Source organism: Cheilinus undulatus, linkage group 20, assembly GCF_018320785.1.
Source record: "Cheilinus undulatus linkage group 20, ASM1832078v1, whole genome shotgun sequence".
Lineage (NCBI taxonomy): Eukaryota > Metazoa > Chordata > Actinopteri > Labriformes > Labridae > Cheilinus > Cheilinus undulatus.
The window spans coordinates 18,173,649-18,198,873 of record NC_054884.1 but is presented as its reverse complement, the minus strand read 5'-3'; the positions used below and the strand labels follow the sequence as shown (position 1 = coordinate 18,198,873).

The 25,225-nt window shown below is 37.2% G+C and overlaps 2 protein-coding genes across 3 annotated transcripts; both read right to left on the bottom strand.

The window, feature by feature from the left end:
• Positions 1 to 24: 24 nt before the first annotated feature.
• Positions 25 to 13,241, bottom strand: nif3l1 (NIF3 NGG1 interacting factor 3-like 1 (S. cerevisiae)). 2 transcript variants are annotated; one of them, XM_041815682.1, is made up of 8 exons: positions 13,115 to 13,241; positions 10,167 to 10,771; positions 9,871 to 10,027; positions 7,431 to 7,554; positions 7,042 to 7,180; positions 6,652 to 6,735; positions 6,381 to 6,578; positions 25 to 40 (listed from the first exon to the last, which is right to left on the bottom strand). In XM_041815682.1, exons 2-7 carry the CDS (start codon positions 10,759 to 10,761, stop codon positions 6,394 to 6,396), a joined length of 1,284 nt encoding a protein of 427 aa, XP_041671616.1. In that variant the 5' UTR covers positions 10,762 to 10,771; positions 13,115 to 13,241; the 3' UTR covers positions 25 to 40; positions 6,381 to 6,393. The 2 variants fall into 2 exon arrangements, with proteins under 2 accessions (XP_041671616.1, XP_041671615.1); XM_041815681.1 differs by lacking the exon at positions 25 to 40 and having other exon boundaries at positions 4,239 to 6,578.
• A 6,476-nt stretch (positions 13,242 to 19,717) lies between these two features.
• cabp5a (calcium binding protein 5a) lies at positions 19,718 to 21,751 on the bottom strand. The gene is made up of 7 exons (XM_041815692.1): positions 21,638 to 21,751; positions 21,252 to 21,301; positions 20,997 to 21,027; positions 20,751 to 20,894; positions 20,131 to 20,240; positions 19,843 to 19,990; positions 19,718 to 19,746 (listed from the first exon to the last, which is right to left on the bottom strand). Exons 1-7 carry the CDS (start codon positions 21,675 to 21,677, stop codon positions 19,718 to 19,720), a joined length of 552 nt encoding a protein of 183 aa, XP_041671626.1. The 5' UTR covers positions 21,678 to 21,751.
• Positions 21,752 to 25,225: the final 3,474 nt, after the last annotated feature.

Sequence of the window (25,225 nt, the reverse complement as noted above, 5' to 3'; positions counted from 1 at the left end):
CAGCAGTCTGCCTATTCAGCCGCTCAGCAGGGAGTTTGGTCTTCAATGAAGGTGGAAGAGGAAGACAGTTTGGCCTGCAGCTGCAATTTGGCTACAATGTAAACATGAATGTCTAGAAATTTATAAGAAAAGAACTCAGATATCACAATGCAGCTGATATTAGGTAAGCCTGATTAGAAATGCCAGATTTATCTCTGTAAAATTTGTCCAATTAATGCAGATGTTGATGTGTTGTGTGGGAGATATGATGAGCAGAAAGGATTTCTTGTTAAAACACAATAAAATCCTCAATGTAGACCACACAGACAACTTCTGCTGGTATGCAGACGGTTAGTGCGAGCCATGGTAGACATTCAGATACCTTATTTGAACAAATGCTTTTCCTTTTTTTATTAGTATCTGTCTACTGATTGGAAAGTGTTCACTTGTGTGCTGCGGTGTTGTTTTTGTTTACTTTTCTTCTAAATCTAAGATGCTGCTTGATTTTGTAGCCAAGAGGATGACAATCTACCTTTGTTTTCCTAAAATATGTATTTACTTAACTTTAAAAACAGACATTATACAGCTTCTACTTTTATTTAGAGGCAAGATAAATAGGGAATTTTAAACCTAGAGTATATCAAAGACAGCTTGAAAACAATTTGATATCATATCATCTGACCTAAGGCATCTTTACAGCTTTATTTCCAAATAATGTGATTGTTTTTTCATTTAGAAACTATATTTTTGTTTAGCCCTAAGATTCCCTTAAAAATCATAGGATCATTTTAATGACAAAGAACATAAACAATCAAATATTCTTCACATAGTACATGCAGTGGGTTTCCTTTAAGGGCTTTTTATAGCCTTGAATACGCCAATGATGAATAAAAACTTTAATTTTTAGAAATGATTATATTTTAAACTTTTCATTCATGTATGGAACCAAAAGCTACAATTTTCCCTCATGCTAAAATTGAGAAAAATTGGCATTAGATAAAGCATAGGAAAAAATACACATTTAAAGCAAAAACTCCAGAATAAAAGCCAGAGATTAATATAATATACTGGACCTATATGTTGTGGCTTTTAATGTTAATTTTTTACTTAGTATTCCATGCTTTTTGAAATGTAATTATGTACAATACTTCACTTAAAATATACTTAAGTAAAAGTAGTGATTAAAAAAACACACTAAAAAAGTACAAGTACACAGAAACTCAACTCAATTACATTAATTTAAGTAAAAGTAATTATTTACTTTCCACCCCTGCCCATTTGTGATTTATTGTTGACATTAATAAATGTGTGTTGGATCAATAGCATTGGTGCTAGCGTTCTGGATAACAGTGACCTCATTTTGGCTGTGAGAAGTATATCAAACTATCACTGGGTTCTCATATCTGGGGATTATTTATTTGTGCAACTTTTACCCCCCTTTTTCAACACAAATTCTGCCCATTTTTGCTTCTTCTTTTTACCGCTTTTAACCAGTTTTTGTTGTTTATGCCACTTTTTTGCTGCTGTCACCACTTAATGCCCATTTTGCCAACTTTTCTTTGTACCATTTTTTTGCCACTACTTGCTGATTTTTACCACTGTTTAGCCACTTTTAACCCACTTTTGCTGCTTTTTATCTATTTTTGCCACTTTTTCCCATGTTTACCACTCCTTTTTGCCACTTTTAACACATTTTTGCAACCTTATGACCATTTTGCCACTCTATTCCCATTTTTGTCACTTCTTTTTGCAACTTTTTCCCATTTTTGCTGCTGTTTTGCCACTTTGAACTCATTTTTTTCACTTCTCTTTGTCACTTTTCCACTATTTGCCCATATTTGCTACTGTTTAGCCAATTTTAGCCAATTTTTGCCGCTTTTTGTCCATTTCTGCCACTTTTAGCCCATTGTTGCTGCTTTCCTCCCTTTTTGCCCATACTTGCCACCTTTCTTGCCAGTTTTTACCCATACTTATTTGCCTCTTTCCACTACTATGTAATTATTCTCTTTTAAAGTTGTCTCAGATTTTTTTTTCTTTGCTCTATTTCCTGGCATCCTGACATTTGTGCACATCATGGCTTAGCTATGAAGTCTGACATTACTTTCTGAATGGTTTAGTTCAATATGCCCATCCACATTGTTATCATCACCAGTAAAAGTATTCCTCTTTCAAGAAAAGGGCTTTGCATTTTGAAAAAGGTGATATTTGTACTACACCATAAGTAAAAGCATTTTTTTTTCTGGTTATTCAGGTTAAAATAAGAGATGGTTGCCACAGGTTAACTTTACAATGGAACCTGATTTTTCCTGACCTCCATGGGCTCCAAATTTAGAAAGCTCTCCTCTTTATCCCCCCTTATGGGCGGCCTTGCCATGGATATTTGTCCATCCCAGCTGTTTCCAGAACACCTGTGCATTCATAAAAAAAATTGTACTGGTCTCTTTAAAACATATTTCAGTACATGAAACACATTTTAGGGCGATGCATGTTTTGAGTTTTTCGACATTTGGTTGGCTGACATGCTGCTGTGATGCAGCACATGTTTTGATCCATGTTTTAGAATTACTCTGCATTTTATGTAATATCTTGTAACTGTAAAATGCGCTGATGCCGGTCTTGGCAAGGACACGCTTGTTCAAGAGATTCTTAACTGCAATGATGCTTTCCAGGTTACATAAAGTTGAAAAAAATGTTTTGGCTAAGCAGATTAAAGTAACCTACATGTGAAGAGTGACATTAGTGAAGCACTCACCTGAGTAAATAGGTGTTATAAATGTGAACCTGTTTCAATGAAGACACACTTGCATAAAAGCAACCTAATGACATTCTATCAATATGTGGCAGTTCACACATAAATTTTGATTTCTTTAAAGTGATAATGACCAAAGAAAAACCCTTAAATGAGCGTAATCTGCTGTTCTTTTTGGACGTGTAAACAACCCACCAGGGGATTAGTGTTATGTCATCCGTCTAGCCTTTTTGAAAGTTAAAATCAAAGAACAAGATAAACTTTTTATTCAGAAAAATCAGTATTTTTTCTTCTCTATCAACCTGCTCTTAGACTTTTCTACTAACACAGAGAGTGACAGCTGGAGTCCCTTTACAAGCATGTATGTTGTTCTAGTTGTTGTTTTCCTTCTCCATTTGTGTGAGTGTGTGTCGGTAGAGGGATAAAAGTGAACGTGGACTGAGAGGAAGTGGAGGTGTCGACGTCCCGCAGAGAGAGGTCATTACCTTGATGAGGGCAGTGAGGTGTGCGTGATGTCTCTTAATGTTTTTACGAGCAGACAGGTGTGTCGCAGCAGACTCTGTTACAGCCTCTGATGAGGATTGTTACTTGTGTTTTTTTACCATTGTGGGAGCAGGGGGAAGATGTGTGTGCTGTTGACAGAGCATTATGTATTAGCGCGGGCCTGCTCTTTGACATGCATGTGCCAAGTGGTTTGATATTCACCCTTGTTTTCTTACTGAGGTCTTAAGGTCAGAATACTTAAAAACCCTTGATTTAGAACAAGAATTTATAGAGGTATTTGCCTTTTAAAGTCTGTGGTTTTACAGAAAAGCAGGAGATTGTCCAACTTTTAATCTCATGAGGATTACAGATTTGTCTTTGCTCATATGCTGTTCCTTTTACAGGAAATGTCTAGATGTTAAAATCTAAAAGGAGCATTTATTATTAGATTTAAAAGACAATGTTTTGTGCGTAAATAAACCCTCCACATCCATCAACACAGATTACAAGCTTAATCTTTGGCTCCGGCATCTGTATTTTGGCTGATCCTACACGACAAGTCCATTTTATTTCCATCAACCAGAACCTTTTTATCTCAGTGTTGACAGAAATACATGAAAAACAGCACAAGGTCCAGGAGGGCCCTTTTAATCCTTACATGAAGAAAAATGGCCCATTGTGCTGCTTTTTTTAAAAAATAGCTTGACGAGAAGGTTTCATGTTCTTACAAGGCCTGATGACACTCTGGAGCTTCATTATTGAGGTTTGCTGATACAGGGTTTTCTTCTAAAACAGTAAAAAGAGTAAATAACTGAAGGTGTAGTGTGTAAAATTGGGAATATAAGCCATGTAAGAGTCAGATTCTATATTGCATTGCTCCCTTCTTGTGGTAACTGTGAAATCAGTGGTATTAAGAAATGTGTTTATTTGGTCTCTTCTTTGGTACTGCAGAAACACACAAGATGCAAAAATCCAGGATGTCTGAATTCATACAAAAATATGATCATTTAATGTAGATAGGCCTAATTATAAATATTGTACATTTTCACCAAGTTTGTTTGCTAAATGCTACCAGGCTGAATATAAATCAATGCATTTTTTAGTGTTTGAAAGCATGAAGTGCTTTAATGTGTACTCTTTCATTTCAGTCAGCTCTCCACATTTTACCATTTTGAACAAGAAAGAGGAATTTTAATCTGAATTCACCTTTTTATACCCAAATTTGAGCCGTCTCACTTGGCCTCTCTGATAAGTCAGAAATAATCAAGCATAACATTCACCACTAAAACCAATTTTTCCATTCAGGAATGATGGTAAATAACTATAATTTGACATCTTAATCAAGAAATAGTAATGTGTTTTACAATTTTTTCTGTGGTTTTTTGTAAAACAGTACATTTGAAATTCATAGATAACATTGATAATTATATTTTAGCATTAAATACATCATTTCAGTTTAAGAGTTTCTACATGCAGATGTATTAACCATTACAGAAACATAAAAATGATTTTGGTAATTACCAATGCTGTTAATTTAGAGCAGCTATGGCATAAACCTTACACTGACACACAAAACCATGTCCCACTGGGGTCTATATCAGGTGCTATTGAATTCATGACATTGTATTATACAAAATTAAAATTTGAGGAAACTTTACTGATTCCAGTTTTAATACTTTCTCTTCCTTAAGTTAACCTCGAGCTAACGGTATTTGACCCTTTTCAAAGAAACCTCTGCCAATCAGACTGTTTTTCGTTTGTTCGTTTTTCGTTCGTACATTAGTTTGTCATGCTTTTAAAATTTCTTTTATTTTGTTGGTTCTTTCGTTTTTACGTTTAATGCACATTTGTTTTTTGTTTGTTTTACATTCTTTCGTGAGGTTTTCATTAATTCTTTCATTTTTTGTTTGATCGTTTTTCATTTGTTCTTGAGAGACGAAGAAACTAGTACTAAGGTGCATTACACCTGTGGATAATTTTTTTTTCTACATAAAAAAACATTTTTTCACTTGCTGCAAGGAAGTTTTGTTAGTAAACAGAAGTTACAGACAAAACTATAAAGTATTTATCACAGTAAACAATATGTCAAAGACTGGTTACTAAGTGATTTTTGAGGCATTTTTAATTTTTGTGCAGTGTCCAATTCAAAATTTACTCCACCTTAAAGCCATTAAGGCCAAAAACTGTCCTTCACCAAAAACCAAAAAAACATTGCAGAATGTTAATTTTCCTAACTTTTTAGTGGGTTAAAGCTTTAAATCAACTTCAGTCTTGATAAAAACAATCTTTTATTCAGTTATTTATCCAGACATGAACCCTTTAAATTTCATAAGAGGCATCAGGGGCATTCAGTCATGAATGAATGAATTACATTTATTTTGGTTCGCTCACAACAAAAAAAAAATAAAACTATTTACAAGGTCAGAGTGAAATTTCTGATTTCCAAAGGTAACTGAAAGGGTTAAGGCTAAAGCTAGCACTCAATTAAACCTATCCCTCTTACTCCTAAAAACTATCACAGAAACAAGTTTATATCAAGAACACTGATGCTTTGTTGTCACTGACACTAGTGCACATTAACATTTTATCATATTCATACACACATAAATTTCCCTTGTTGTATCTAATAAATGATGTTACACAGTCTTTCGAGCCTGACCAATGTACTGCATATTTTTACATTTTTAAGAGATTATCCACAGGTTGTTTTCTTTTTCATTTTAAAAAACCTCTGGATACTTTGTAGTAAATGTCCAGTTTACTTTATTATTTGTGTTGTTTTGTATACTATTAAGTCTCTAAATTTTAGTTTATTTAGTTGATAAAATGGAGAATTAGTTGGCTCAAAATAGGGGTTTTGCTTTTAATTTGTAAAGCTTTCTTTTGCAGTAAAAAAATAGAGTTTGTGTTTGTCGGAAGGTTAGAACTGTGGTTCATTTGACCAGCACTGATGAACACTGCTACTAATTGATAACCTGATGCAGTTTCTGTTATTTATGGGCTGCTATTTGTTCTCTGTGGTAAAAGAGATCTTTATTTCTCAATAAAAATGCTTCTGGTAAAATAAAGTTTTAAAAAATGAGTTTCTACATGAAAAGAAGCAGATATTGTTTCTCTTGTGTTCAATTTAATCCAATAAAACTGAAAGTTTTTACAACAGGCTACCTACAGCCCCTCGTTTCTCAGACCACCTCCAGAGGGTCTCGGTCCGCCTTGGACACCACCACTGTCACGCTCTCATGAAGACGCACAGCCAGCCTCTCCCTGAATACCGCCAGATATCCACGCTCACTGTTGCTATGGTCGCTGAGGATAACACTTGTTCCCTTCGCCACGGCGTCTAGCACTTCATGATGGGACATCTCACCTGAACAAAGGTTACAGTTATTATGTCTGACTTTATAACAAGCAGAAGAAAATATGACATTTTAAATATATGCCTGTGATGTAGAGGTCTGCCTTGACTCCGTTCAGCACCGAGGCTCCAGATCCAGCACAAACAGCCGCAGTACACACGGATGACTCTGAAAGCAACAGATTTAAAATATCTTAAACAATCTGCTAAAAGTAAGATTTTCAATGTGCTTCTTTTGTCCTTTAAAATTCAAAACCAGAAGCCAAATCAACAAATCTTCACATTCAAGCATCAATAATGATGGCCTCCACTGAGTTTCAGTGTGTGAGTGTGGAGTGAATGGGTATGAATGGAAAGTGTGACCTCAGAAGACTAGAAAAGTGTTATACAAGTCCATCTACTCCTTAACATTGTACATTACAAAGTGAATAACAACCCAGCTCAACTGTCTGTTGTTTGAATGTGAGTTCATTACCAAGCGTCTGCCCCAACCCAAGAGCCAATCGGAGGTGACTCAAACCCAGGTGTGACTTCATTTTCTGGATGGCTGTTGCCACAGAAACTGGCTGGTCCAAAACACTCAGTCGCCCCTGGCCATGACCCGGGAGAGGGGGCTGTAGAGAGATAGGGGTGGAAAGTAATCAACATATAATACAGTGGCTGCTATTGTTGGAATATGAGGTGTAAATTCAGAGCTAATTTCCACTTTTATACTCTATTTTTGCTCTTTGTGGGCTTTTTTGAGTCACACTGATGATTTACAGTTAACTTATCCTCTATAAATTATGGAAGCTAATTCAGAAATACAGCTTTGTCTGAATTTCTAAACATTATTTATGTAACACGGATGAGTTTGTGTTTCACCTTCTCTAACTTGAGGATGCTGAGGGACTGGTTGGGAGCATTGTGTTGTAACAGTGTCTGGACACTAGGGGTCAGCGCTGAGTCACTGCAGGTCACACTGACGTGGATCCCACTGTCATCTGGTCTGTAAGGAGAGAAAAGAAAACTAATATTTACCACTGCAAATAATTTTATTGTCAACTAAAACACATGCTGTCTGCCTTAAATCACTTTGGTACATTTAATTCAACAGAAATAACTGGCTTCTATTATTAATAGTATTTTATTAAAGTCACCATTCATACACAAAAATCTCACTGACCACCAGAAATCATTAGGATTTTTCCACTTCACTTTAACATTAATTATCGTAAGATTCAGTATCAGTTTGTAGTGATTATGCAGCTGTCGCCTTTATCATGTCTGCTGTTTTTTTATTGCGCTGGTATGGAGCTTGGTGTAAATAAAGAAAAAGTAAAGAAGCAGAGAGCAGTCTGTGTCAGGTATTTGCTCAAAGACTTTTATGTTCAAGATGTGAAAGTAAACATAAAGCATCAACAAGCTCAGTGGCTTCCAGATCACATACAGGATGAGAGGCTAAGCTGTTCCCAGAGTTAAACTGATGCTCAAACATTAGACAACAGTTTCACAGCTTTTGGTCAGGGTAACTCAGGGGGTCAGAGGCTTGAAAAATTAGGTCACAAACACCATTTTTAAATAGTTTAAAAAACTCTTTTGGACAGAGAGAAATTTATAATACCCCTTTTCCTAGGTTTTTATCAATGAAATGACTACAATCGTTGATTTTTAACAGTTATGTTAAAAATTACGGGGGTCAGCTTTTCTAAGATACAAGTAGGCGGGCTCAGATGAAAAAAAGTCTGGGAACCACTGCTGTATAGAATGCTTTATCAAACTGTAATTACAGTGATATCTGTGTGTTTGTTTTGAAATGATCTGTGGTAATCATATAGCAACTGTGAAGAACTTTAACTTTGGGGTGTGGCTGCAGATGTGGATCTCAAACAGTCCCTCTCACAGACTTACTGTCAGCAGACACGCTAAAACTTTTAAAATAAAACTGGATTTCACTTTCAGCTACGTTAGGGTAAGAGTTAAGGTTAGGATACCAAATGTTAAAATTTAAAAACCTGACCTGCAAAACCTGACGGCATAACATTTAATAAAGCCGAGTAAACAGTATGCTTCAAGGAAAAAACAAACAAAAACAAACGGTTTTCCATGAAAATATTCGAACCTAGCAAATGTAGCCCTGTTAGTTGCACGATCAAAGTAGATAACAGGGCTACGTAGCTTGTGTAGCTACAGCTTAATGCTCATAAAGCTATTGAATATCTATACCAACGAAGATACGAAGCTAACATTAGCTACGTAGCTACATAAGCTACAGCTGCTAAAACTCACGTGGGCGACAGAACATGTAGCAGATGGCTGAGAGTAATTGTAAATAGTGACAGACTTGAGCTTGTATGGCACTTTTCTAGTCTAGTGGCTGCTAAAAGCACCTTTACACCAAACGTCGAACACACCCATTCACTCCACATTGTTGCTATGGAGAACAGGCCATCAGTATTAGCGAATCCCATTCAAACACTTCCATGTTGCCACTGACAAATCAGTGAAAGCAAATTTGGGCGGGAGTCAACGATCGCACCCACAACCTTTCATTTGTCAGACGACAAACTCTACCTACTGAGGTGTTTCCCCACGGTCCATCACAAGTAAGAAGCACAAAATGTTTTTGAGGTACGGCAACAGAGCGGTAGCTACCAGTAACAGCTCATGCTTCCTGATGAAGGAGTGTTTGATTCACCATCCAGGGTTGTCTGTCACAGCAGTTCTGTCGTGGTGGACGCCATGATAAAACAAAGGACCATTACAACAATAACAACTAATAGTTTCTTTGGCTTTAAAATCTGTTGGAATACTTTGAAGTAATGTAAGTATTTAACTAATATCTAAATTATATACATAAGTAAACATGGGAGTAGTCATTATTTGATTGATGCAGATGCTTCAGGGAGAATTCTTCATATTGATCCTTAAAGTAAAAATACTGAATGCTAATTCTTTTATATGTTTAATATAGTTAGGTCTGTAAGTATTTGGACAGAAACAGTTTTTTGTTTTGCTTCTTTTTACTACCACAGTGGATTTGAAATGAGAATAATCAAGACAGGACTGAAATGTGGACTTTAATTTAAGGGGTTTCAAAAAATATGGCATTATTTACCAATTACAGCAATATTATTCCAGATGGCCATCACCTACATGGTAAATGCCATGTTTCTGTGAAGCCTTCTAAATTAAATCTGAAAGTCCACACTTCTGTGATGTATTCATTGTAGCGGTAAACAGAAGCTAAACGATTAATAAACATGTGCCACTGCCCAAATATTTATGGACCAAACTGCACACAGCTTTGTAGTTTGAGCAGGACCTGCTGACTGCATGCTGAAGTGTTGTTCCACTGTCACAGGCTCTGATTTCCTCCATGATGCTGTTGACTTCTTCTGTATTTTTGACTATGAACTCAAGTTTGTGACTGTGGGAGGCGCCACCTTGGGCTTGACTCAGCACAGACACCTGACCGCTACCTGAGGAGGGGGAAAAACAAAGTCAGGAGGACAGATAGTTGAGCTGTAGGTCAGTGTCATGTGTCACATCATTTTAGCCTGACCCTTCTTTAAAAATGTAAGTAGTGTAGCACATTTTCATCTCAGTGTAACATCTTACCAAGTCCTCCCACCAGCCAGTCGTTCACTCCTCCTTTAACGCTGTCCCACGATGTGTGGGGGGAGAAGATGGCTATCCCCGCCTCCACAGCCCTGATAGCCAATCGCTGCTTCCAATCCTTCTGGATCAGACGCTTGATTGGCCGAAACAAAGGAGGGTGATATGAGATAATGAGGTCACAGCTCATGGCCTCTGCTTCCTCCATGACAGCATCTGTGAGGTCATTTGTCAGCAGAATAGTTTTTACAGGGTGAAGTTTGCTCGGCTCAACCAGCAGGCCAACGTTGTCCCATGACTCAGCCAGAGACAGCGGAGCAAGCTGCTCCAACACCTGCAGGATTTCCTTTAGCTCCATCACACCTGAACACCCAGCAGGATGAGAGAGGCGGTGAATGGAGGAGGAGTGAACAGATGAGTGTAGGAAGGCTGAGTTTATATGACGTGTAAAGGAGCTGTGACTGCAGGTCAAGTGAGACTGACAGATAGATGAAGCTCCTGAGGTAGAGGAGAAGAGTGCAGCCTGGGAGGTCAACCAAAATCTTTGATGGATGAGTGGGAAAAATGTCCGGGAGAGATTTCTACATCCAATCAACATGAGTGATCACCTGTGTATGCACAAGAGAAAACAGGATGATAAAAAGTCTTGACTTAGATGACTACATAAGAAACTAATGAGCAATTCTCTAATGAGGCCATAAATACAGTGAAAACAAACAACAAGGGATGTAACAACACCCCTCGTAATTTTATATGCAGGACAAACCCCGATATCATCGGCATAAAATGAAAAGAAACATTTGGAATATTCTGCCAGTGAGATAGTTTGCTCAGCTGAGAACCTGTAGCTTTTAGATGGTCCATTAAGATTCTGTAATCCATGCTATCAAAGGCCTCAGATCTATAAAGAAAACAACACTGTTTCTTACCTCTAGAATTTCACTGAAAATTTACATGGCAGCAGTGATGTGGATTTGTCTAAAGCCTGACTGAAATGTAGACTGAATAGAGCGAGAGGCCACGTTCTTTCACCTGATCACTGACCACGGTTTCAATCATTTTAAACAACATAGAAAGCTTTGCTATTGGTCTGTAATTACTTTAAATTTTTGATCTACACCTTTGAATATGGCAGTGGTTCTCAACCTTTTCAGTCTGCGACCCCCAAATAAAGGTGCCAGAGACCGAGGATCCCCGCTGTACCTGAAGATGGTTGAACACAGCCATGCACATTCAAGAATAGTCATGTGCAGATAGGTATGCCTGTTGGGGGGGGGGGATAATGGGAGAGCTTTCTGGGACCCAGCCAAACTGGGGGCCAGCAAAATCATGGTTCACTGTAAAGTTGAAGTGTGGTATTTTATATTTAACCTGAATAGTAACCACTCTTATCAAAGACACACATTTTAATTCATCTGTGTAGTAAGTAGCCCTCTTGAAAATGTAACTCCTTTTGTTGATAACAGAATTTAAATACATTAAAAACAGCTAAAATGGGTTAATAATGGCAAGAAAGGGAAAGGTGGTGAAATTTGATTTTTAAAGGAGCAGAAATGGGTTAGAAATGCCAAAAATTAGAAAAAAAGAGGCAAAATAACCAAAAAAATGGCAGAAATGGGCATATTAAGTGGTAAAAGTGGATTCAAAAGTGGCTGAAATTACATTAAAGTGGCAAAAAATAGTTGGAAATTTTGTGAAATGGGATGAAAATGGATATAAACTGGCTAAAAAAAAGGGTTAGCTGTGACATAAAAAGTCAGAAACTGGCAAAAATGATCATATTAAGTTGTGAAATGAGGCTTAAATAGGGGTAAAAGGGGTTAATAGTGGCAATAACATGTCAACAAAGCTAACAATAGGCAGAGAGTGACAAGATTTGGTTTAGAAGTGGTAAAAACAGGCAGAAAAAAAGTGGTGAAAAGGGTTTAAATTTGACAAAAAATGGGTTTTAAGTTGCAAAAATGTGTTAAAAATTTATCAAATAGGTGGAAAAAAGTGAAGAAAACTGGTTTAAATTGAGCAAAATTGGTGTAAGTGGCAACAGTGTAATTTTAAAAATGTTCTTCCTTTTTTTAAGGAATCTGGAGACCCCCAATGGAGTCCCAACCCCAATGTCAAGAACCCCTGGACTAGAGGTAAAATAAAAAAGCTGATTTCCAGACCTCAGGGATTTTATTTTCACTAAAAGTGGGATTAAAAATGTGGCACAGTGGTTCAGCATAAAATCTGAGGCATGCTTTAAAAAGAAGGGCTCCAAATTGTTTGGGCCAGCTTGTTTCCGGGGTTTCTGATGTTTACAATTATATTGTCACGTTACATCCCTACAAATAACTTTCACATTTATGTTCAGCAGCATTGCAACTCATAAAAAAGGAGACATACCTTTGGAAAGAAACAAAATTTGAAGTAATCAAGAACAGTTCTCTTGTAGGGAAAATACACTTCTACCTTTAAAAATACCCAATCAACCAATCATGAGTCAACAAAACTTTAAAAAAGTCACTGATTACCACTCAAACAACTGAGGCAATCTAACACGGTCAGTGAAACGGACTCGTTTCAACTGAATTAGTTCAGATTAAAAACCTTGATTTCCAATCAGGCAGCACTGTCAAAGCAAAGGACAGAAAATCTTCATCCACATCCATTTACTACCTCTCAGAGACTTAAGCAACAAATGTGCACAACTTCAACTTTGTAATGTTACTCACATAGGATACACAGTAAGGATTTTTATGTAACATTAAAATAGTTATTTAACACAATAATGTAGTAGACGCCCTGGTCTGACCTGTCAGCCGTGACAGTGTCAGTAAGTTGTGCAGAAGCGTGCAGCTAACAGCAGAGCTAGCCGGTTAGCAGACAACATTTAGCTAGGCAGAGACGCAGCAAAATCGACACTGCTAAAGTTTAACACAGAGTTAAAACATGCAAGGGTCGGTTTATCATACTTTGGCTTGCCCCTCTCTTCAAACACACTACCAACGCTCTGTTGTTGAACACATAACTTCGGCAATGGCAGATGGGTTACGCCTTGCTGAAACCAATTGTCCTTCTCCGGCTTCCGTTCTTCAGCGCTATGAAACCAAACGTCACTTATGAGCGACTTTATCACCGACGTAAAGACAACTTAGCTGAGACCAGAGTGAACAGTCCAAGACCAGTCAAAGATTGTAGAAGCTCAGTTATACTGTCCACAGGCACAACTCAGAGTGTATATAGAGGAATTAAACAAGGAGACCCTGCTGCACCCTTCTTATTTCTGTTAGTTATGCAAACTACTTCACATTAATCAGAACAACTTTAGTGGTATTAAACTAGCTGGGAAAGAAATCAAGTGCTGCCAACTAGATGACACAACAATTTAAAAAAAAATGGAAATGAAGTAAAAAATGTCATCGAATGCCTGAACATGTTTTCAGGGGTGTCAGGATTAACTGTTAATGTTGGAAAATGTGACTTGTTTGCTTTAAAAGACAAACCAAATGACCTACTTTAAATCTGTGGGATTCCTATAAAAGATGTGGTTTCACATCTGGGTGTCAACATATGTAGATATCGAAAGGAACGGGCTAATATGAATTTTGATCCTTTAATAAAAAAAGTGAAAAAGAAATTTGATCTTTTTTTGCTTTAAATGGACGTGTTTTACTTTCTAAAAGTGAAGGGTTTTCATGACTAGTATACCCAGCTATGATTCTGGATGTTCCTCAAGAATTTATTGAACAGATTGATAGGAAACTTTTCAACTTTGTATGGAAGAATGAACCCCATTATTTGAAAAAGAATGTATTATGCGATTCACACTCTGAAGGGGGTCTAAATGTGTTAGATTTTGGTACATCCAATACTGTCTTTAAAATTTATTGGATTAAACAATATATAAAAGAGAAAGTCAAATTATGGTTAGTATATACTGTAGAATTTTGTATATACACAAGTGAATAATGTAAATGTCTGTATGGTTGTTTGTGCTTCACATATATTAATAAAAAAAGAGAGACTCTGCATGCAACTACTTTTGGCCAGGTTTTTTACTAGTCAAAGCTTCATGAGAGTGGCAACGAGAAAGCAATTGTTGAAGAAAACTCTAATCAAATCTTGACTAGAGTTCACCAAAAGGCATGTGGGAGACTCCATGGTCAAGTGGAAGAAAGTCTTTTTGTCTGGTCTGACCAAACTGGTGTTTTGTAGCCATCAGACATGACGCTGTGTGACCAAACCACTGCACATCACCACAAACACACCATCCCCACTGTGAAGCACTGTGGTGGCAGCATTATGCTGTGGGGATGCTTCTCAGCAGCTGGCAATGAAAGGCTTGTAAAGGCAGAGGGTAAAATTAATGCAGCAAAATATAGAAGAATCCTGGAGGGCAACCTTAATCAGTCTGCAAGAGAATAACGGCTTGGAAGAAGATTTATTTTTCAGCAAGACAATGTCCCAAAGCATACAGTGAAAGCTAAACAGAAATAGTTTAAAGACAAGTTGAATGATCTGGAGTGGCCAAGTCAAAGCCCAGGCCTCAATTCAATAGAGAATTTGTGTCTGGACCAAAAGGGCTGTTCATGCCTGGTCCCCATGCAACCTAACAGAGCTTGAGCAGTTTTGCAAAAAAAAAGGAGTAAAATTGTTGCATCCAGATGTGCAAGCCTGGTTGAGACCTATGCAGACAGACTCAATGCTGTGATTGCAGCCAACCGTGTATCTACTAAATACGGACTTATCCAGCAACTTAAACATCAAGATAATCAGAAAGGTTATTTTGATTTAGCTAATTGGAAAAAGATTCTTAAACCAGATGCAAGGCCTGTATGGCTGTTGGTATTAGATAATTAGTTTCAATATGTAATAAAACGTAATAACTGATTAATTTAAACAGGAAAAAGAAAAATCACTTTGACAATCTGCATTAACTTTTACAGGACAGGTGGTCTGACAGAAGCTATCCAGACGGTATGTCTGCTACTTCTCAGAGGGATTACAGTGACTTTGAGAGGAAAAAAGATACAATCCACTCAACAAACAGAAAAAAAAATCAGAGCAGAGGGTCTTTCGGCCTATCTGTGGTTGGAAGACGACTGCAAATCGTTGAAACCGCAGTGTCTCAACAAACAAATTTTGACAGCAAGATGTTGGGCTGAGTTTCTACCTTGGAAGTGAGTCAGAGAGCGACAGAGAGAGATTACCATGGATTAATGCAATAAAGGTCGATGGTGGATGTTAGAGGGATCAGGGGAGGATCAGGGTAAAGGCCAGGCAGAGAGCGTTACATCATCTGATTCTTCCTCTGGCCTGCTCAACCTTTCAGTGTACAGCATCCCTCTGTCTAAATGACACCCCCTCATCAAAAACATACCATATTTCCTGTTTCTTAAACATAGATATTCTCATTCTGACCGCCCTTACACTCAAAGGAGGGGTTATTTACAACACAAATGTGTCTGTTAAGCTTACTGACACACATATCCCTTGCATCCAATCTGTGGAGTGGTGCTAACAGATGTTGTACTTATTGGGTCTTTGGTGTCAGACAGAGAAAAGCTTCACTTCTGTTAATTGGGACTACAAGCTCTCAAGTTGTGCCCTTTCAACCTGTCTGTTAGAGGTCTGATCCAGTTTATGTGTAAAACATCTGTACAGCTGATGTTCCTGAGACAGGTAGGTGCAATGTGTTCCTGTCCACGTACATAAATCCACCCAACACAGGTGTTTAATATTGGAGATGCAAGGATTTATGGGTCATTTTAGCAGATTGAACACTGAACGGTTTAAAGGTCTTTGTGTTACAGCAAAGAGATAAAAATCCAGTGCACATGTGTTGCTTGGCAGACAAGGTCAAGCTAGAAGACATGTTTTTTGTCATGTCTGTTTCACCCCTGGTAATAATCCCAGAAACTGCTGGCGGTTTTCAGGCCTTTGGGACATCCACAACATGACCAGGGGCTCGTGGCAACCCAAAACTATCCACATCCACTCCGAATGTTCCCTTTATTTTTTCCAACAGATTATTTTCCCATGCAAGTACATCTAGAGCATGACCGGGGTTTTGTCAATCCTCTTCCCCGTCCAATGATGCTCTCAGACAGCTTACTCGCCACATCTATGCCTTACATTAGCCTCAACTGCAGGCACAAATATGCCTAAAAGTTCTATAAGAGGAAAAACTTTTTGTTGTTATTATTGTTGTTCTGACTTTATTGTCATTGTACACAAGTACAACGATATTGCGCACAGTTCCATTCAGTGCAAAAAAAAGATATAAACTGAAACAAAGTATTCTAATAAATAATGTAATGTTGTGAGGTGGAATGAGTCACTGGTTAGTGTTCATTTATTGCAACTGCTCTGGGATATGTGCTGTTTTTCAGTCTGTTAGTTTTGGCTCTTATTGTCCTGAGGGTAACAGTTGGAACAGGTGTGCTGGGTGGGATGAGTCCTTCAGGATGCCCAGGGCCTTCCTGTGGCAGTGGGACCTGAACAGCTCCTCTAAGGAGAGGAGAGCACAGCCTGTGATTTTTCTGTGCTGTGTTGATGACCCTCTTGAGAGCTGTCTTCTCCTGAACAGTGCAGCTAGAGAACCACACTGTGATGTAGTATGCCAGTACACTTTCAATGGAGCATCTGTAAAAGGACACCAGCAGCTCCTTGGCTAGGGCGTTACTTTTCAGGACCCAGGAAGTGGAGTCGCTGCTGTGCCTTTTTGATCAGCGCTGTGGTGTTGGTTTTCCAGGTCAGGTCATCATCCAGGTGCAGGCCCAGGAACTTGAAGTTCGAGACCCTCTCCACCAAGCTGAGGGTCAGATCTGTCTCTCCTGAAGTCCATTATTATTTCTTTAGTCTTTTAGGAAAAGGAAAGAATCCTGGCGGACCCTCCCCACACTCTTTATTCAGAATATGAGGTACACCTTAAAGGAGCCATTAAAGAGCAAGCAGATACAAAAGCAATCGCTACAAGCTTCCCTTTCCCCCCAATCCATTACTCTTATTAACAAACAATCTGCTCATTTTTAACATCTCAGTTTTAGAGCTTTTAGCTCTCTGTGCTTCTTTTAGTTTATATTATGGTAAGCAACAATTTTTTGCAATTATCTCATTTTACTGTTCTGTTTTTTTCATCACATTTACTTCTTTTATTTATATTGTGGTAAAATAATGCCACTAAATTTATAAAACCGAACACTCAAAGCTTGTTAGAAAATTGAGTTGTGCAACATGAAATCCAAAATAGCTATTTTCGCTCTGTTTTTAGTTTTAAGTAATCAGTACTTGATCACTTTAAGCATTTTCATCATTTTAATAAAATTGTCTGATAATCCTCCTTTAAAATATACTTTTATTAAATAGACTAGTATTAGGGTTACAATGCTTTAACATACATTTTAAAAGTATAAAATAAACATACTTTTAATGTGCTTATTTGAAGTATACTTTTTAATAGCATGTTCAAGTATAGATTCATGTATTTTGAATGTGCTCAAAGTGTATCTGAAATACAAATGCCTTTTGGTGCATTTAATGTATTATGTAAGACTATACCGAAAAAATATATATATAGTTATTTTAAATGGCATTTTAAGTAAGAGTGAATAAAATATACTTTTTGTAAATACACTCGTATTAAGTTTATAATATACTTACCATTTCACATATCTTCTAAAAGCATAAAATAAATATGTTTTTAATGTGGTTATTTGAATTCTACTTTTTAAAAGCATGTTCAATTACAAAATAACATAATCTAAATGTGCTTTAGGTAAGCTTATCTGACATACAAATGTGCTTCAAACATACTTTTAGATTTTTTAAGTACACTTTTTATTGACCTGGGAATCCACCAAACTCTTCTCACTCTTTTACTCCAAAGTTCAAATTTAATGTATAAGCTTATAATTACAAGTCCCTGGCTGTACTTAGTAAACAACGTGATGTAACAGTTGTAGGCTAAGCAGCAAGCAGCTAACTTGGGTAGCCCCGCTAACTTGTAAATGACTTTGTCTCTTCACAACGTTTGACACTCACATTACCACAACATTCAGGTTCAAGTCACTTGTTTGAAAATGCAACAATCATACTTGTAGGAACCAGCTAACTATGTTTACTATGCTAGCTAGCAGTAATTTGCTGTCTTTTGCCGATGTTTTTCATACACTACCATCTTTTGACTTCTAATTCTTCCCCTTATTTGACCTCAACAATCACATTTATAAAAACATTAATAAGTCTACTTTGGTTCCTAAGGATGCAGCCTTTTAAAAGCTTGAGATAAAACATCAGTGGAAATAAGCTAACTATGCTAACTATAGCAGTGACAGCTACTGTCTGTCTGCAGTGCTTTTCAGTTACTCTTCTCCTCATTTCATCCAAATATCAAAATTTACAAAAAAAAAAAAAAAAAAAAAAACTGTTAAGAACTTTTACTTAGAATTCTGAGGCCATGCACTGAAATAAAGCTAAATTCTGGCTAGAGCACATCCTAATCTCTTTTTTGACACTTAATACTAAGAAATCTGTCGTTCATGATGTCACAATTTTAAACGGATGTTTTATACTCTTACTAAATCAGAGGCCACTATTTTTTTGTAACCAAATCTCTTTATCCCTATGTCCCCTCAAAGCCAGGCCAGAGGAGTTACTCAATCCTCTGCAATCTACCCCGCAGTGCAGTAGCATCCCAGATGTTTTTGGCTCCCAAATCCCTTCTTTGGGTCCACGAAATCCACAAATCACTGCTTTGCTTTGACATTATACAACCGGAGAGTTTCACATTATTATGCAAGTTGATTCATTATGAAAGACGTAGGCGTCTTTGGATTACATTACAATGTGCCATCACAGATTTGATATCACGCACAATTTAAGTCTCTTCACTTTAAATTTGCCAAAATAATAAATCAGCTTTAGTCGTCATGTATGGCGGCAGACTCATTTCTAAATAACACATCAAGTGTTTATCTTGCTGCACTGATTAAGACACAGCTCTCAGGCAGAGTGAACACGGTATTAGATGTTTTATTTTGTAGCTGCACATTACTGTTACACACCAAGATGTAACTCACTGGATTTAAGCCATAATATCATCATCTTTTCCAACAGGTTACACAATACAACAAGTCCAGGCTGAATACCGTAATATACATTATAGACAGTAGTAGCTTAACTGTTTATGTGTGATCATTTCTGCACCATAACATTGTTGCAGTGATTAAATAATGAAATATGTCAGAATAAATATATTCCATAAACAGAGTTCAATCCAGTTCAACAGAACAACCCAAAATGAGCTTCTGTATTCACACTGAGCTCCTTCTAACAAATCAGTATATTCTCACATCCTTTTGGATTAAATCGCCCGTCTCAGCATATACTGGTCAGTTTTTGCATAGCTGTAGGATGATCTCGGAGAGCAACACCATATTGCTTATTTACTTAAGATAACTTTGTGTTATGTATGTACAAATTAATCCATCAAAGAGCTCCATACAGACAGCTTCAGGATTAATGCAGAACTCTAAAGGTGATAAGGTGCTTTCTTCACGGATGCTTCTCGGCTGTCATTGATGGGACATCATTCTGACGAACTCTGCAGAACAGAGAAGAAGAATTTCATAATTTTATTTGATTGTTTTTAGGAGTTTAGTAGTGTTAGTGTCACAGCAGGAAACAGAGGCGGCCTTACCTTCGAAGTCTACTGTGCCGTCTCCGTTGTCGTCTGCTTCTTTTACTATGGCGTCTATCTCCCTCCTGCTCATGTGCTCTCCCATCAGCTTAATCATGGCTGACCTCAGCTCTGCTGTTGTGATCTCTCCGTCTCCGTCCATGTCGAACTAGGCAGAGAAACGAGAGAGGAAACAAGTAAAATATGAGTTTGTTTGTTGCGCAAATCAAATTTATCAGCATTGAGACAAATGTATAGCTGTTGCTTGAGGCAAAAAAGATGCACAGAAGGAGAGAATTTGAGTTTTACCTCTTTAAAAGCATCTTTGAGCTCCTTCACGCCAATCATCCCAGCAGTCTCTGCCAGAAGCTTTGGGGCCATCAGCTCAACGAAATCCTCAAAGTCTACTCTTCCACCAACTGTAGGGAAAATCACAATAACACATGGAAGAATTTAGAAACATCCACCACAATTTAATCATCTGTTTTTTATTGACCAGTTTTAATGCGGTAGCATGTGGCCACACTTCCTGCTGCACATATGGGAACAAAAATAAGAATAAAAAGAATAAGCCTAAATCGTGTAGAAATGCCAAAGTTGGATATCAAATTGAAAAATTACAACCAAAAACAGTCTTTCATCAGTTCTGTGTCTACTTTGACCAAATTAGGCAACAACTTTCATATGTTGCAATGCACAAGACTCAAAAAAGTTAAAGACAGCTTAATCAACAAAAAAGGTACATTTTTTTTAATTTCATTTTAAGAGTAGAGATTTTCTCTTTGTGGGTTTTAGGGTGCCTACTCTTATACAGAACAAATTCAAACATTACACTTGGTGTCTGAGTCACAACACTTTCAAAATAAAAGCATTTCTATTGCATATGTTTCTTAGATTTTATGTGGTGTCTTGTTTAGTGAAGGACTCACGGTTCATGTTGATATTCTGACTCAACTCGATCAGCTCCATCTCAGTAGGCATGTATCCCATTGTCCGCATCAGATTCCCCAGGTCCTTACAACTGATCAGCCCATCTTTGTCTTTATCAAACTCGTTGAATGCATCCCGCAGCTCTGCACCGGTGGCAATATGACAGATTAAGGGTTGTGTGAGACAAAGCGTGAATTTTTTATTGTATTTACAGATAAAAGCACAAGAATACTCATGACACTTACCGTCAATCTCATCATCAGCCAGTTCTCTTGTCTGTGAGAGAAATTTTACTGATTAATATTACAAAAGTGAGGATTTACTTGATATTTATTTTTGAATTGAGCAAAAGTTTAGTGCAGAATTATATCGAATTGTAAGAAAAATATAAATGAAATTGCAGGTGAGCTTCTGATTCTGAGACTTTTTAATCCTGTCAAACTCATGTAGTTTGCAAACGTTAGCACAAACTGATCAAAAGTAGGAAAAGCTGTACTCACAATATTTTTGCCTCCTCTCAGGAAAATGCACGCTGCTCCAAAACTCATGTCTGTGGATAGAAATAAACAAACTTGACTTACAATCTGCAAATTTAACGCATTTTAGCACCATCTGACACACAATTAAGAGCTTCTGGGACTATTTACAAAGTCAGGATTAAGCTTTAGCAGTACTTTTAATCTGATACTATAAAAATTTATTCAAAATGGATTAATGAACAAACTTTTTCAAACAAATATTGCTACAAAAAACATTTAGAAATACTTCAAATTAAGCATTTAAAGTTTATCTCCTTCTAAAAATACTACAAACTTATCTCAAATCCAGTAAAGTCCCCTCTCAGCTTTTTTATTAGAACTAAGTGATTTGATATGTGATCTCCTACCGTCCTCAGGGGATTTCTTGTCATCAGCTGGTCGCTTCATATGCGAGCCCTGCAGCAGCTCTCTCTCTTCTGTGAATGTGCTCCTGTGCGTGTTTGCCCTCCTCAGTTCAGCCCCGCTCTGCCCAGCCGGTCAGGATGCTGCAGGGGGTTTGAATGACAGGGAGGTGTGGCTGCATGCATGGATGTTCGGTTGATGGGTGGAGTCAGCGCCGTATTGACATCATGTTGGAAATGAGTCCGTCACCTGAACCTGAGGGCGACACAAGAAACTATCAGCTAACATGGCTCCAGTGTCATGAAACAGTTCAGGTTTTTTGCTGTGAATTAATTACAGTAGTTTTCCAGTAGAGTTTTATAGAACAACAAGACCCAGCAGTTTAAATAAGCACCAGGCTATATTAGGGACAAGACTGCACCTGTTAACATTAGAAATACTATTTATAGTCATAATAGTTCCTTTAAGTAGCTTTTGTCTTAATATGAAACAGATTGAAAGTTATATTGTTGCCTTTTTTGAGTTACAAGCGCAACAAAAAACAGAAACCACCACATGAAGATTTACTTTTTACTTTTACTTTTTCCATTAATCATCTACTGCATTTGCAACCACAGTGTGAGGTAGGTGTCAGATGAGATAAAATGTACTTTTTACATTTTACAAGTGATGCACTTGACTGTTTTAAAAGACAGGGTGTATTTTAGGTTAAATAAGAGGTACCATTTTGTCCAAAAAGGGTGCAAAAATCTAGAAAAATCAAGTTTCTTATAGGAGCTTTAAGTAACGCTCAGTATGTTTACATGCGGTTAAAAAAAAAATGAATTTAAAAAATAAAACTAAACTTTTATAATGTATGCAAAAAATGTGGCTTAAATAGTACTAATTCAAATTTCTCAAAGTTTAACTAAGACTTATCTTTACTTTTGAGGAACCTGAGCCACCTAATGATAGAAATGTATCTTTGATTAAAAGCAGCTAAACAATGAAAATTGTCATAAGTTACGTAAACTTCATTTTCTTTTGATTATGATCAATGAATTTTTAACACAAAAATCCCATTACAATATCAAAATAGGGCTGTGGCACTGAATTGCAACCACCCCTTGGACTTTCATGAGCTGTTGTCTAGAGCAGGGGTTTCCAAACCTTTCAGCCCATGACCCCCAATACAACATAGTTGGAGACCGGGGACCCCCACCTTCCCTGGACGTAGTTAAAGCATAGGATGTTGCACAAAGTATTGTGTACAAAATTAGGCTACATTTCAGGTAGTTTTTTTTTTTAACATTTTAGTTATATCTAAGCAAAAATTTTACTTGTTTTTAATTTAAATTAAACTTGTTTTACCAACACTTTTACAATAATGGGCAAAATTTGCAACTTTAAATTGTATTTAATTTGTCTTTGTTACTTAAGAAATCATCCTGCGACGCCCCGATGGATCCTGACCCCCACTTTGGGAACCACACTGGTCTAGAGCGGTGGTTCCCAAAGTAGGGGTCAGGACCCCCAGGGGGACTGGGAGACTCTGACGGGGTAACATGGGCTGCTTTCCAAAAAACAAAGATAAATTTAAAAAGACTTGAGGAGGTACATCTTATCCATTATTGTAAAAAATACTCTTGAAATGATTTCAACTTAAAATAAAACTCTAGTTATTGAGTGAGTTGCACTTTAATGTATGTAATTTAAAAACAAACAAAAAAAAAACTCCCTAAATGTGAATTTCTACATCATGCTTTGTGAAACATCGTACACTTTAACCACCTCCAGGGAAGGGTGGTGTCCCCAGTCTCTGACACTGTTATTCAGCTGAAAAGCTGAAAAGTTTGGGAACCCCTGGTATAGAGTAGCCCACTGTAAATCATTTAGATTGGGTAAACAGCTACGAACTCTAAAGTCTTTCACACTAAATATGAAGTTTCAGCATGTGGTGTAAATGTCAGAGTAACAGCTTTAATTGGTCTTACAACAGATATTTGACATCGGCATACAGATATGTTAAGAACGGGTCTGTAATCACACAAGTTCAGTTTGAGGAAGTTTCCACCCAGTATGTTTAAGTAACTTCCTGTTACATGGCGAGACAACAAACTTTGACAAGCAACTGGAGCCACACCCCTCAAACTTTGAATATGAGATTAATAACTTTTTTCTTCATGGTATTTGCAAGCTTTAAACAAAATTTCACAAAGGTTTGGACTTATTTTATAAGAGTAGTTAATTCAAGAAGGAGTCCTGGAAATGTCCATTTTAAACCATTATTTAACCTAAAATTTAAAATTGCATCCTTCCTGTTGATTTGGCAATATGCGTCCAAGTGTCTTTTTTGAAGTCCCCTGCATTATACATGTGCCTCTCAAATTTCACAGTCCTAGGCTGAATATGCTGCAGGGGCTGAATTTTAAAAAATATTAATATGATGATAAATTTGATTGCTCATTTTAGTGGACTTGCATAAATTTAGCTTGGCTTTCAGTGAGGTTTAATTTTTTGTATTGCCTTGCTGTTTTTACAGAAGCCAAGCGAGGACATACTGTATACAGTTAATCTTACCCTGTGATAAGGGGTAAACTTCCTCAGATTATTTATCTAATTTTCTCAGGTTGTTGTGTGATAACGGGTTAATTTTTTGAGATCTTGAGAAAACTTATCTTGTTGAAGGAAAATTAAGTAAAATCAAATTAATGGATGCATGATCTCTTCGGGATTCTGTCATATTTTGATTGCTTGTTTTGCTTGAGTAAAATGCTTTCTTTTGCCAAGAAAATTACTTTTTCTTCCCTCGTGAAAAATGTGGTCGAAGCAAAATTACATAATACATTTTCTAATTTTACCTTGTACTAAAATTACAGAAATACATTTTTCAACTGATAAATCATCACTGTAAGTTGGATAGAAGGATTTACAGTCTGAAATCTGCGATAAAAACTGGAGAGTACTTAGTACTGATCCAGAAATACACATCTCAGACTGTTACAGCATGGTTAATGCGGACTTATGTGGCATCAGCTGATCTGCATCAGTACAGCAAAAACATACCAGATGTACCAAAACTAAAGGAACAGTATTTACATATAGTTTACAACATTGGAAAATCTAAAATCATCACTGTATCTAGGAAAGGGCGTATCCGGGTGGGGGGCACCCCAAAATGATCAATTATGACTGGCTGTGTCAGAGTCTTCCAGGCTGTGTTGCAGTCTGCTTGTAGCTTTCTTTGCAATGCACAGTAACTTTTGTTAGCGCTTGATTTTGACTGTGCATTCAGACAGATTCATTCCAAGTCCTTGAAATTAGGATAAGAGGACATGCAGTGTATTTTTGACCACTTTAGACCACTCCTGCATAAGTCACTGCCACCACAAGTGTTCCCCCAGTCAAAAAAGGCTGGCTTCATCACTAATCCTACACTTCATGTTCAGCCTCTATTCTGAGAACCAGAATTGTGTGAAAAGGCATAAGCATTCTGTATAAATTACTAATTAGTTTGATAAAAGAAGCTTTGTGTAATTTTTGTTTGTAAATGCAGCACCTTTCTTGATTTACAGTCATGTGCATAGGTTTCACGTATGTAGGGCCCTAAGGTG